Source organism: Delphinus delphis, chromosome 1, assembly GCF_949987515.2.
Source record: "Delphinus delphis chromosome 1, mDelDel1.2, whole genome shotgun sequence".
In the NCBI taxonomy this organism is placed as follows: Eukaryota; Metazoa; Chordata; class Mammalia; order Artiodactyla; family Delphinidae; genus Delphinus; species Delphinus delphis.
Window position 1 is genome coordinate 29,288,101 of NC_082683.1, and position 12,436 is coordinate 29,300,536.

Consider the following 12,436-nt stretch of genomic DNA (forward strand, 5'->3'; position numbering starts at 1 on the left):
GGGAAGCAGCCGCATAGCACAGGGAGATCAGCTCGGTGCTTTGTGTCCACCTAGAGGGGTGGGATAGGGAGGGTGGGAGGGAGACGCAAGAGGGAGGAGATATGGGGATATATGTATATGTATTGCTGATTCACTCTGTTATAAAGCAGAAACTAACACACCATTGTAAAGCAATTATACTCCAATAAAGATGTTAAAAAAAAAAAGATAGGTGACATTATCCCCATTTGATAGATGAGAGAACTGAGGCTCAGAGAAGGTCAGTAAGTTGCCCAAGGTCACACAAGAGTTGAATTATAGTCTGATGGAGTTCAGTCTCAGTCCTTCCTGCCTGTAGCTCCTTGGTCTCTTTCTGGGCCTTAACCTTCCCCCAAGCCACCTTGGCACCCCCTCGTGAAGGAATGCCTCGAGCCTTCAGCTGATGGGGGGGACCTTCCCCCCGCCTGTGGGGGGAAGCTCACGCCCACACGCCCATAAGAAGAGCACACACCTCATCTGGAGGCGCATCATTCCCTCAAGCGGTGGGGCCATTCCCTTGACACTGTGGGCCCCTGAGCAGTGAAGGGCCCTCGTCAGGGGTTCTCAGGCACAGAAACCCACCGGCAGCCTCTTGCCAGGCTCCTGCCGCGGAGGGTGGGCTAGATCCTCTGGCCCTGGTTCCCCGGCAGCACTGCTTCTCAAAATCCCATCCCATGCCTGATTCATTCTCGGTTTTCAACAGTCCTTTGGGATGTTGCAGAGAAAGGGCAAGGGAGTGTCTGAATCCCCAAGGGGTTCTGAGCAAACCACCTCTCAGTCTAATTGGGTGAAAAGCTGGGTCCTTTGGCTAGACTCTGTGCTAAATCTCAGTGCTTCCCGTCCCCAGCTCTAAGCAAGCAGCTCACAAGTTTGCAGAAAAGAGTTGAGGAGGTGCCGGGGAAGGGGCTGAGACTACACGGAGGGAAGGGAACTTAGGCTACTGTGGACCCTGCCTTCGTGCAAATTAATCTCTGGGATGGTGCTGCCCTGAACCTTGGCACAGGGCCTGGTGAGAGGGCCTGGGTGAGGCTTCAATCCCATCTCAACTGTTAGGTCAGATGCTCTTGAGCAGTGAACAAACTGTGCCACGGCACCTGGTAGCCCTGATGTTAGCTCAAGGAAAGAATTAAAGAGAAGGTACCTTCTTTGCCAGGTGAACCACCAACCACATAGAGATTCCGAAGCAAAATCGACCTCCTTCTGTAAAATGGGGATAATAATAGGATCTACCTTACAGGATTGTTGTTAGGATAAGACGGGTCAGTCTGTGAAAAGCACTTAGTGCCTGGCAAATGTAAACTGCAATATCATTATCATTATATTATTAATATCATTATCATCTTTCTGGGCACGGGGTGACCTGTTATTGAAGTGACCTGTCCAGCCTAGAGACCATGCCCAATGTCACCAAAGGTTAAAAATCATAGCTAGCAGCGGAAAGCTATTTCAGGAAAGGTCCCTGAGATAGCTCACTTCCTGACCCTCTCTCCGAGACCCTCCCAGGCCCTATCCTCTAAAATTAGCACTTCATTTGCGAAGCCACCCCAGCCCCAGAATCTATACATCTTCATATAAATACGCTGCCTTTGGAGCAGCTGTAAAATGCCATTAATTTCAGGAAGTGCTTTGCGGATGGCATACATATTTAACAGCCAAAGCCCAGAGCATTAAAACGGTGCTCGCCTTAGTAATGGGTCTCTAGACCTGCAACATTTCCTAGGGGGTAATTCTGAACTCCGCCAACTACTTATTCATGGACTATTTCACAATTTATTACTGGAAATGTCCAGACAGCCAATTCACAAGCTCTCTCGGCTGCTAATCGATTGCTCAGTGAAGGTGCCCTCAATTTCATGACTTCGCTCTCTCCTATTGCTCTGGGAGAACAGCCGTAGGAATGGGGGTAATATTTCTCTGCAACAAGTCACAGGAAACAAGAGGCCAGAAAAAGAACCTTTTCCTACTTTTCATTGCTAGGGCTTTTAGTCTAGTTTCTTAGTCTAGTTTCACCAGCATGAGAGCCGAGTGACAGGACCTGTGGAGTTGGAAGAGGGTGCCTTGGGGGGGGGGGGTGGGGAAAGCCAAGGGTTACCTACCTAAGAGCCCCTCCTGGCTTAGGCCATCTCAACACACACCTGCACACGCATGCGCTGTGTATGCACACAATGCCGCTGGCACGAATACACCGCATTCTCGGATGGTCTGACCTGCTCAGACACGGAAGCCAAGGACCCCGGCCCCCAGGCCTCGGCTTCTGCCAGTTAGAACCAGGACAGAGCATTAGGAGTCCAGTCCTCCCAGCAGGTGGAGCCTAGAGTGGCTCCTGGCCTGGGATGGTTCTCCCGGCCCACATCCTGGTCTCCCCAGCTTCTCCTCTCTTGTGCCAGGTGTGCAGGTCCGGCTTGCCTAGCAGTTGCACCTCAATGGGTTACAATGCGCACATGGCACAAACACACCGGACGGTGCTTGTCCAGACACCTGTGTGTAGCCAATCCCACACCTGCACAGGTGCCCACATGCGTGCCGACACCACTGCTCACTTCAGCAGCCCCAAGAACCCTGAACCTTCCAAAGCAGGCCCCCCAGAGCGAGTTGAGTGTGTTTTCTTGGTGTGTGAGCAGAGCTTTGGGCAGATGAATTTTTCACGAGCTCACGGAAGAGCGAACCTGAGCAGAAGCTGGGGCCTGGCAGGGAGAGGGTGGGGAGGGCAGGCTTCCAGCCTCTTGCTGCTGCTGCTGCTTCCGCCTCAGGAAGGGGGAAGAGCCCGTGGCTCTGAGGGGTCAGAGAGGGCAAGGTCCGGGCTCTGTCCATCTGTCTGTCCAGGGTAATGCGACCTTAGCACCTAACCCCGGGATTCAGGATGGAGGAGGAGAGAGGGGGCTTTGGGGGCAGCCCCCGTATCTCCCTGTGTTCTCTGCCACATCCAGATCCCAGGGACCAGAAGAGGAGGAGAGACTCCCTCATCAGGGTCTCAGGTCCAGCCCTGTTCTCCAGGGCAAAGCTGGGGGATGTTCTTGCACCCAGGCTTGGTACCTGCCTGTCACTCAAAGCACTGTTGCCCTGACAACACACTTCCAGAGAGGCGGGGCCAGTGCTCTCCGTGGGAGGTGCTGGCCCTGCTTTCAGGCTGCCAAGCTTGGGGTTGGGTTTTCAGCCAGAGCGTCTGGGCTGGGCCGGGCTGGACACTCCCCACAACGGGTGCTGCTGTCCCCAAAAGCCCAAGCTGAGAGCACTGTACCCTGACCAACCCCTCCCAGGGCTCTGGGACATGCAGACCACGCTGAGACTTTTAGGAGACTCTGAGGACATTTTCAGCTGGACACAGAGTTTCTTGGGGACCAGTGTAAAGGCTGTGTGTCACATCCTCTGTCCCCGCTCTGCCTCCGGGAAAGGCTGGGCTTCTCTCAGGGAAGAAGTAGACCCCACCATCCATGATCTCTGGACAGTGGGGCTGGAGGAAGCTGGATCATGGGTCACTCTCAGACCATGCGAGTATCTGACCCTGCATAATGGGGTGAGGATGGTGGGACATCTGCTTCAAGTGGGTCAGCAGCCATGTCAGAGGCCAAGGCAAAGGAGCCCAGGGGTAGGGGACTATCACAGTGTCAGGGTCAAGGGCTCAGACCTTGAGGTGGCGGTTGGGATGTGGAGCTTTATGTATCAGCAGGAGATTAGAGCTACGAGGGGCTCAGGAGGTCACAAACCCTAGCGCTTGCAGGGACCAGTCAGGAAATGCCCGTATAAGAAGCAGTCAGGAGTAAGCAGTATGGAATGGTGGGGTCTGTGGTGAGCCAGGGAATGCCCACCAGGCCTTAAAGACATTCAAGTCCAAGCTCAAAGTTTATAATGCACCCTGACAGAGATAAGCTCTGTGACCATGGTCAGGGGTCAATCTTCAGTGAAGTTCAGGGCCCTGGTTGTGGATGGAAGCAGAGGTTTTCTCGAGAACTCTCATTCTGCTTACTTAAAACCCGAGCTTACTGGGGACTGGATTTATAATCAATAATAACAAGAGCAGCCATTACTTAGACAGCACACACTCTGTGCCATTTATTGTTATTAATCATTCATCCTCTCAACTCCACGAAGTAAGGACAATTATTATCACCTCTCTTTCGCAGATGGGGAACAGAGACACCAAATGACTAAGCAGTTTTCCAGGGTCGTACAGCTAGTGAACAGTGAAGCCGGGACTCAGACCCAAAGGTTTGAGTCTCTTAACCGTCACAGTCTGGCCCTTGTGTCCTGGTCACACTTGCGTGTCGCCAAGAGCTGCTGGGCTCCCGTTTGCCCGGATGAAGGGCAGGGGAACCGACGGAGCTGCGTCCAGGCTGCCAGCCAGCGGGGCTTCTCTCCTTCCTTGGGGTGCTGAGAGCCAGCTGGACGATGTGGGCGGGGCCCTCAGTGAGCAACTGAGTGCAGCAGGTCAGGACCTTTGCAAGAAGCTTCCAGTATTGCCCAAGAAACTGTGAGAAGAGCACAGAATAACTGCGCGGTTCTACCTCTGCAGCTGAAGATAAATTCCCTGTGGCTTTGCAGAAGGGTCTTATGCCCTTGAAACCGGGCTGCTGTCACTTTAATAAAATTTAACCCTGTGGTCACTGGAGGTGTGTGTATTTTGCACCCTTTTGGTATATTATCTTTAGCTCCCCTCTTACCGTTAGAGTATTGTTTTGTGGCTGAATCAACTCAACTCATTTAATTCTCTCTCCTGATCTCTCTGAGCACCTCCGTTTTACCTTTTTTCAATCTCGTCTTCTGAAAAGTGTTTTCTTTATATCTCGCATTGTATGCAGCTCTGCTTTTAATCTCTGACCGCCTTTTTATTAGTTTATTTTTACCCTTTTATATTTTAGCTTTCTCACACTTTCGTCCTTTTGCTTTCTGACATTTTGGGTTTACATTCTTCGCCTTCTCTAGCCAGAGCTGTTAATTATTTATTTTATTTTTTTGTCTGTCTTGGTAGCTTTCCTTTTAATCTCATTCCTTATTTTCATTTTTCTCTTTATTATTTTCCTTTTCACCTTTATTTTGTTCTCTTTCAACTTTCCTTTTATCTTTTCTATTTTATCCACATTAATATTCCTTTAATTGCTCATCACACTTCCTTCTAATCCCTTTGCTCTTTTCATGTCTTTTTAATCTTTATTTTTTGCTTTATTCTTTTTCACTTATTTTTTATTATGTTATAGGTGTACAATATAGTGATTCACAATTTTTAAAGGTTATACTCCATTTATAGTTAGTATAAAATATTGGCTATATCCTCCGTGTCATAAACTACATCCTTATTTTATTTTTCATCTCTAAATTTTGTGTTTTTATAATTTTTTCCCCTGTTCCTGATGAGATCTTTCGACTTACTGGTTTTATAGCTTGATATTTATATTTTTTTAGTTAACAAAATGTCAATCAGGCAGGCAGGATGTCTGGTTTTGGGGAAGATGCCAGTGAGGGTCTCACTCCCGAAAGGTGGGTGTTGAGAGGTGTCTCCCCAGCCATCTCCTCTGGTTCTATCAGCAGCATGTTCAGAACTGCTAGGTCTCCATCAGCTTTAACGTGGATGCTCTTAATAGTCATAAGCCTGGAGACTGGGGATGACAGCCATAGGCTACAATTGCTCCCTGGAAGCTGATGGTGCCCCTGGAGTCTGCTGCTCACTAGATTCTTGGGAGGGTGGGATTTAGCTATTACATCCCTTCTTCCTCCATGGTGTCCGCCACCCAGCCACTGAGCACATACCTGGCCCTAGAGGGAGGGCATAGGACCGTCCAGTAGGGCCTGGCCAAACCAGCTTGAGCCCCCTTTTTTGGTATAGAGTGACCTCAGCACATGGTCCTGACAATCATATTTGCTTCATTATAAGGAGAAGCTGACCAGGGCCAAAATTGTCCTCGAAGGGCCTTTGGTCAGAATCCACCGGGCTGTGATCAGGCTGCCTCCCCACTACATGGCCCAGCTTGGGCCCCAAGAGCAGTGCTACGTCTCTGAGAGGGTGAGTCCTGAGCCTCCGGACACCCTGGAGGCCTTCCAGGTGGGGCTGGTGCACGTGGAGTGGGCACAGCACTGGCCAAAGGAGGCTAGCAGCCTGGGTGTCCTTCTGCTCGCCCTGAGTTTCAAGGCTCACAGAGCCTGGGAGACCCCAAAAGCCATTCCTTGGGTTGAAATGGTCAGAAGAAGAAAGCACTATTCAGTCCTGGGCAGTGGAGGGAGGGTGGCAGGGAGAAAGGTCATAGCCGTGGCCAGGAGCACTCGGGACAGGACACTGTGGGCGGTGGCACGTGTGTGGGCTCCCAGCACCTGCCGGGCTGGGGGGAGCAGTGGGAAGGGCCTTTTTCCTGGGAACTGGGGTGGAAGAGGTGGACCCCAAGTCCTGGTGCAGAAGGCAGGTCACCCCTCCTTCCTTCTACCCATCACAGTTCCTATCAGGCATCAGGGGCTCAGGGACTGGGTGAGAGTGAGATGCAAACACACAGGCCTCTGCAGCAGGGCTGGCCAAGCAGGTCCCAGAGAGCCAGGAGGGCTGGCCTGCTCTGCCTTTGGGAAGAGGCTGCTCACAGCCACCTCCTGGGGTCTCTGGCCTGTGGCCACGAGCAGCGTTGCTGTCTCCCATCTGCTCGCTGGGGGCTTTCTGAGGGACCCTCAATGTTTCCACCTTCCTCCCCCATCTTCCAGCCTCCCAGCAGCCTCATAAGAGATGCCTGGCCTGTGCTGCGTGGGGTGATGGAGAGGTCTTTCCAACCCCGACGGCCAGCCCGCCCCAGCTCACAGCCCCTCCTGCAGGGCTGCAGCTCTTACCAGCACAGTGGTGACGATGAGGGACCTGTTCGTCAGAGAGTCGGTGACGTTAGGGCCTCGGCCTCTGGCAACCTCCGTGATGTTAAGCCCCTCGGCAGGACTCCACACCCCAACCTGGATGGACAGACAGATGGAGAACAGGAGGCTGAGTCCGTGGTCTCTCCATCCTTTCTCCACGCCAGCAACCTCCTCGTCTCCTTCCCATCCTTCATGAGTAGCGTCATTGCTAATTGTGTTTCGAGCCAACATTTCTGGCAACCCTGCTGCCTCCCTCCTTCCCAGAGGAAGACCCCAAGGTGTTCAGTCTCCTGACTTCTGCCACCTCCCCATTTGCTAGCAAACCTGCCACAGCTGGAAGGGAAAATGCAGAGGGAGAAAATGAACATAAAGACGGCCCAGGGAGCACAGCGGAAGCCGGCCTGGGATGGAGCAGACGCCATGAGGAAGTCAGTTAGGGTTAGGGCCAGGTCCTGCCCTGGGACAGAGTCACCCTGAGCCTGGGGGGCCTCCCGCCTCCTGGGGAAGACCTGGGCACCCAGCTGCTCACTGGGTCTCAGCGTGTGCTAGCTCTGGGGCCAGATGCCCTCCAAAGCCCAGGACAGGGCCTGGGGCGAGGGAGATGTCTCCTAGGCATCTGTGGAAGGACAACGAGGTGTGTCACGTGCACGAACGCAGGCGTAGCAGGACGCTGGTCTTTGCAGCTACTTGGGGGCAGAATAGAGTAGAAAACCCTCACTGGGGGCACTGGATGCCACTCGCTTAGAAGGCAGCTTGCTTTGGGGTTTTAACCTAATGGTGGCAGACACTCTGGCCGAGGTGGCATAACCTCTGTCCCCATGGTGCCCTTGTGGATACGAGGCCTGGGGCTGGAGGGAAGCAAGGGAAAATCAAGTTTACAAATCGTTCTAAAGCCCTGGGCCTATTGAAGATCCTCTGGGACCCAACTCTGCCCAGCTCTGTGTCCATCGCAGTTCCTCTCTCTCAAGGAAGGTTCTGGCCTGCCCATTCTGTCCTTGTCCCAGTTGGGGTGGGGTACTCAGGAAACTTAATCAATTAAACAGGGAGGCCGAATGCAAACATCCCATTAAGAGAGCTATGCATAACAGAGAGACATGTAATTATGCTTGCGTAATTCTGCCTTAATCCCCCCAAAGCCACCGGCTGGAGCTGGCTGGATCAGTTATGACCTGGCTTAGCAAACAGAAGTGATGAGAGGCAGAGCAGCTGTGTTTGGGGGCTCAGCACCCTCTCCGGGCAGCATCTCTGTCTATGCAGACCCCGCCCCCAGAGCCAAGAGGAGAGCAGACAAGCAGACAGCGTCAAAGAGGCTCTTCTCTCAAGGGGGCTGAGCTCAGAGCCCAGCCCAGCATGAGGGACCCCAGCGGTGGGCCTGGGTGCAGGAGGCGCTCAACAGACAGCTGGCTGGCGGCCAAGTGACCAGCAGGAGCCCTCACCCCAGCAAGCATCTACTGAGCTCCAACTGCAGGACCTGCTGGACACCAGGTGCCGTGGGATTGCGAGAACAGTTAAGACTGAGGAGGACCCAGGCTTCAGAGGCTCTCCGCCCTCAATCTGGCCACCTGTGTCTAGGTATAGTAAAGAGTTTTTCTCGAGTAGTAGCTGATTTGTGTTGTTGCTGGAGGGCTGGCGGGAGCTGCGGGTAGGCTCAGATGGCAAGAGTGCTCTGATGGGCAACTACTGATGCCTGCCACAGGTGCAGGAGTGGGAGGTGGTGGCATACCTGCCATCTAATTGCCATCCTTAGAATTTTAGGCTATCCCCAGAGATGGAGAGCTGAGACAGCGACTGAGACAGACTGAGTGACAACTATTGCAGTAGTCCTGCCAGAGGAGGAAGGGGGCTACCTGGCACTGCAGGAGTTTAAATAGGAGCTGGCAGAGTGCTTGATAAGCTATAGTTTGAATAGGGTTGGACCAACGGGCCGCGATCATCTTAGGAGCAGAGGGCACAGTGCCTGTCCTTAGGGGACTGATGCTGTATGTGGCTGAAAGAGTTGCAGAAGAGTGGTTGCCCTGGCCACCCGGCCCCAGCACAGTGGCCCCATGAGTCCGTGGGAATCTCAGGATTGAATGAAGTCACCTTGGCCACAAAGTGCAACACAGGCAGAGCCAGGTCCATGACTGTGGGAATGAACCAAGGAAACAGGCTACTCGTGCAACTGGGGAGCTCGCAAGGGCAAAGGCCTGGAGGTGCAGGAGGGAGTGGGTATGACTGGGCCATGGGGAACGTTTGTGGATGGGGCAGTGGAGACTAGGCCTGGAGAGGCAACCGGGGCGTTTCCTGGAGAGCCTTCAAGGCCGGGTGAGGGACTGATACTGAATGCTTTGGTACTGGGGAGCCATGCTCATTCCCAGGGCAGGATAGAGCTTCATCTGTGTGTACACTCAGGATGGCTGGAGGGCCCGGGAGTGGAGGTGGGAAGCCAGGTTGGGGTGTTAAAATAATCCAAGGAAGAGGCCCGGACCAGAGAGGGCAGAGGAGGAGAGCAGAGGAATCAAGGGTTCCTGAAGGATCAGGGGTGGCCGCTTCACTTCTGGCCTCTTTGCATTTTAGACACCCGCCTCTCCCAGGGTTGGAGAGGTGCCCTGGGGGCTCCCAGAGACCAGCCTGCTGTGGGAGAGGGTGTGGCTGAGCCCCTAGCTCCGAGGTCCCAGGGGATGCTGAGAATCAGGGGCTAATGTGAAATTCCCTTCTCAGGTCAGCAACCTGACTTTGTCAGAATATGCTGAAGGTTCCCAGGGATCAGAATCGGCCCCATTACAAACATTTCTATGGCAACCAGATGGGAGGCCCAGCCCCATGGGCTTGCTTTCTGCATTGAAATTCCCCGGAATCACAGAGGCCTTAGAAGCGTACAGTGGGGAGTTCAGAATCCACCTGCTTCAACCTCTCTCCAAGAGTAAGAATCACCTCCAGGCCCCCAGACAAGCAATCGCTTTGTTCAGTCTTTGCTTAAATGTCTCCAGTGACAGTGAGCTCATTACTCCCCATGCAGGCATCCCCTGGTCATTAGAAAGTTTCTCTTACCTAAGGACATGTCTGTCCCTCTGCCCCATGACAGCCCTGCAGGGACTTAGTCCGTCTGCCCCTTGAGCCTCCCATCTCCTTTCCAGGGTAAGCATCTCTGATGGCCCTTGCTCACAGGGTGATGGTTTGGGTATCTGCCATGGACAGGCCACTGGGTTCTGCCCCCCTCCAGTCTGAGAAGGCCTCATGTTCTCTGATGGGCCAAGGCACTGGCCACACTGGGTCATGTTGAGTCCCAAGGGGGCAGATGGACTGGGTCTTGCCCCCTCGCTCTGGGTCTCTGCCTGGGGTCTGGTTAGGGGATTTAAAGAGCCTCTGCTTGTTGGCCTGCCCTCCCACTCCTGAGCCCACACACCTTCTCTAGGCCATCTTCCTTCAGGCTGATGATGTCCAGATCGAAATCCATCCGTAAGCCACTGGTTTTGTTGAAAACAATCCTTCCCGTTAATCCTTCCCATTGAGCCTGCCGGAGGGGAGAGGGCAGAGCAGCAATTCCTCGGGCTCATAAATCATCATTCGGTACAACTGTACAATGCTTCATTTTAATTACTCCTTGCACTGATACTGTTCCCCCAAGACCATGATTAATTAATAATCACCTCCATCATTGCTAGGGCTGTGGTACGAGCCAGCAATTTCCATAAATTCTATTATGCTCTTCAGCCAGCTTTACACTCGCACCTTCTCATGTACAACACCGATCACAGATGCGCTCAGATGAGCCCCCGCCTTGAAGCCACGAGAAGGGGGAGTCCATGTTAGGTCCCCAGAGACAGGCAAGGAGGCAGGCAGGCAGGCCGCGGCAGGCAAGACCTGCCGAGGGGCAGAAAGCCAAGGGGCCAAGCCAGCTCTGGCTGTAGGACCAAACACTTGGGAGTAGCCCCCAGAGAGCCGGGGGTGACAGAGAAGGTCTCCCACCCCTACCCCTGCTCCACCCATGCCCTGGTTAAGAACTGGGGTCAGAATACAGGGTCCAACCCCAGTTGGACCTGGGATTTCATTTCACCTTGCTGCCTCAGTTTCCTCATCTGTAAAATGGAACTAATAATATTACCCATCTTACCAAAATGCTATGAGGGCGAAATGAGTTAAGTCCCTTGAAAAATGGAGAACAGTGCCTGGTACAACCTAAGACCTGAATAAATGGTCCTTTTGCTACTTTTTCTTGCCTTTAGCATCATTAACACAGAGAGGGGCAGGCAGAGGTTCAGAGAAGGAACAGGACCCAAACTAAGAAGGGCTCCATCTTCTAAAGCAGGGGTTGGCAAACTATGGGTCAAAGCCCAAATGGGCCCATTGCCTGTTTTTTTTTTTTCAGTACGCGGGCCTCTCACTGTTGTGGCCTCTCCCATTGGGGAGCACAGGCGCCGGACGTGCAGGCTCAGTGGCCATGGCTCACGGGCCCAGCCGCTCCGCGGCATGTGGGATCTTCCCGGATCGGGGCACGAAGCCGCGTCCCCTGCATCGGCAGGCGGACTCTCAACCACTGAGCCACCAGGGAAGCCCCATTGCCTGTTTCTGTAAACAGTTTATGAGATCACAGTCACGCCCGTAGGGTGTACCTATTGTCTTTGACGGCTTTTGAGCTGCAACTTTGCAGTTGAATAGTTGCAATAGAGACTGGTTTGCAAAGTCCAAAATATTTACTACCTGACCCTTTTTATAGAAAAAGCTTGCCGACTCCCCTTCTAGATACACCTTGCCTGCAGGCCCGTAGCGTTAGCAATACAAAGGGCTTCACACTGCTCGCCTCATGCAGCCTCCGCAGCAGCCTCGGTGTGTGGGCCCCGTGGGTTCCTCACCCCACTGGGGTCATGAACTTTGCAGATCCTGGAGAGGGCTCCAGAGCCTCTCCATGGCTGAAGGTTCCCCTTGCACTCACAATACGACCCACAAGTTCACGGGTTCCCAGATCCCTGGAGGCCTATCTATAGATTCCACATTAAAACCCACGGGAGGGCTTCCCTGGTGGCGCAGTGGTTGGGAGTCCGCCTGCTGATGCAGGGGACACGGGTTCGTGCCCCGGTCCGGGAAGATCCCACATGCCGCGGAGCGGCTGGGCCCATGAGCCATAGCCGCTGAGCCTGCGCGTCCGGCGCCTGTGCTCCGCAACGGGAGAGGCCACAACGGTGAGAGGCCAGCGTACGGCCGAGCACTCGGGCAGCTGTCCGGCACTGTCAAGTCTTGTGTATTAGCGTGTAGACAGGCATGTGTTATATTAGCTCAGGCGGAGGGGCACGCCTAGGAGGGTTCCGGGACTCTGGAAATCAAAAGGGGATGGAAGGAGTGCTTTGCACAAAGCATCCAACCTCTCTGAGCTTCGGGAAGAGGAAAATGACCTATTTCACGGGTGGTAACAAAAGTGCATAAAGGGCTTAGCACAGTGCCTGGCATATACAACCCCGGCTATTATTTTTCCTTAGTCAGCTTCCTTCCATAGGGCTTCCGTGGATTAGGGCTGGCCCTTGGCTGGAGGGGGAGGGATGGTCACTTGGGCCATGGCCTGAGGCCTCAGGAAAAACCCTATCACAGAAGGCTCATCCGTGATTAGCTTCCCTGCATGAGCTCATCC

The 12,436-nt window shown here is 53.5% G+C and overlaps 1 protein-coding gene across 2 annotated transcripts in view; it reads right to left on the bottom strand.

Annotated features, from left to right (window-relative positions):
• Positions 1–12,436, bottom strand: part of GRIK3 (glutamate ionotropic receptor kainate type subunit 3) — a 235,930-nt gene that overhangs the window by 40,444 nt on the left and 183,050 nt on the right. For both annotated transcript variants that reach the window (XM_060003821.1, XM_060003812.1), the window contains exons 8-9: positions 10,220–10,327; positions 6,817–6,930 (exon numbers count right to left, since the gene is read on the bottom strand). In XM_060003821.1, the coding sequence (XP_059859804.1) occupies positions 6,817–6,930; positions 10,220–10,327 (222 nt within the window). The remainder of the gene's footprint in view (positions 1–6,816; positions 6,931–10,219; positions 10,328–12,436) is intronic.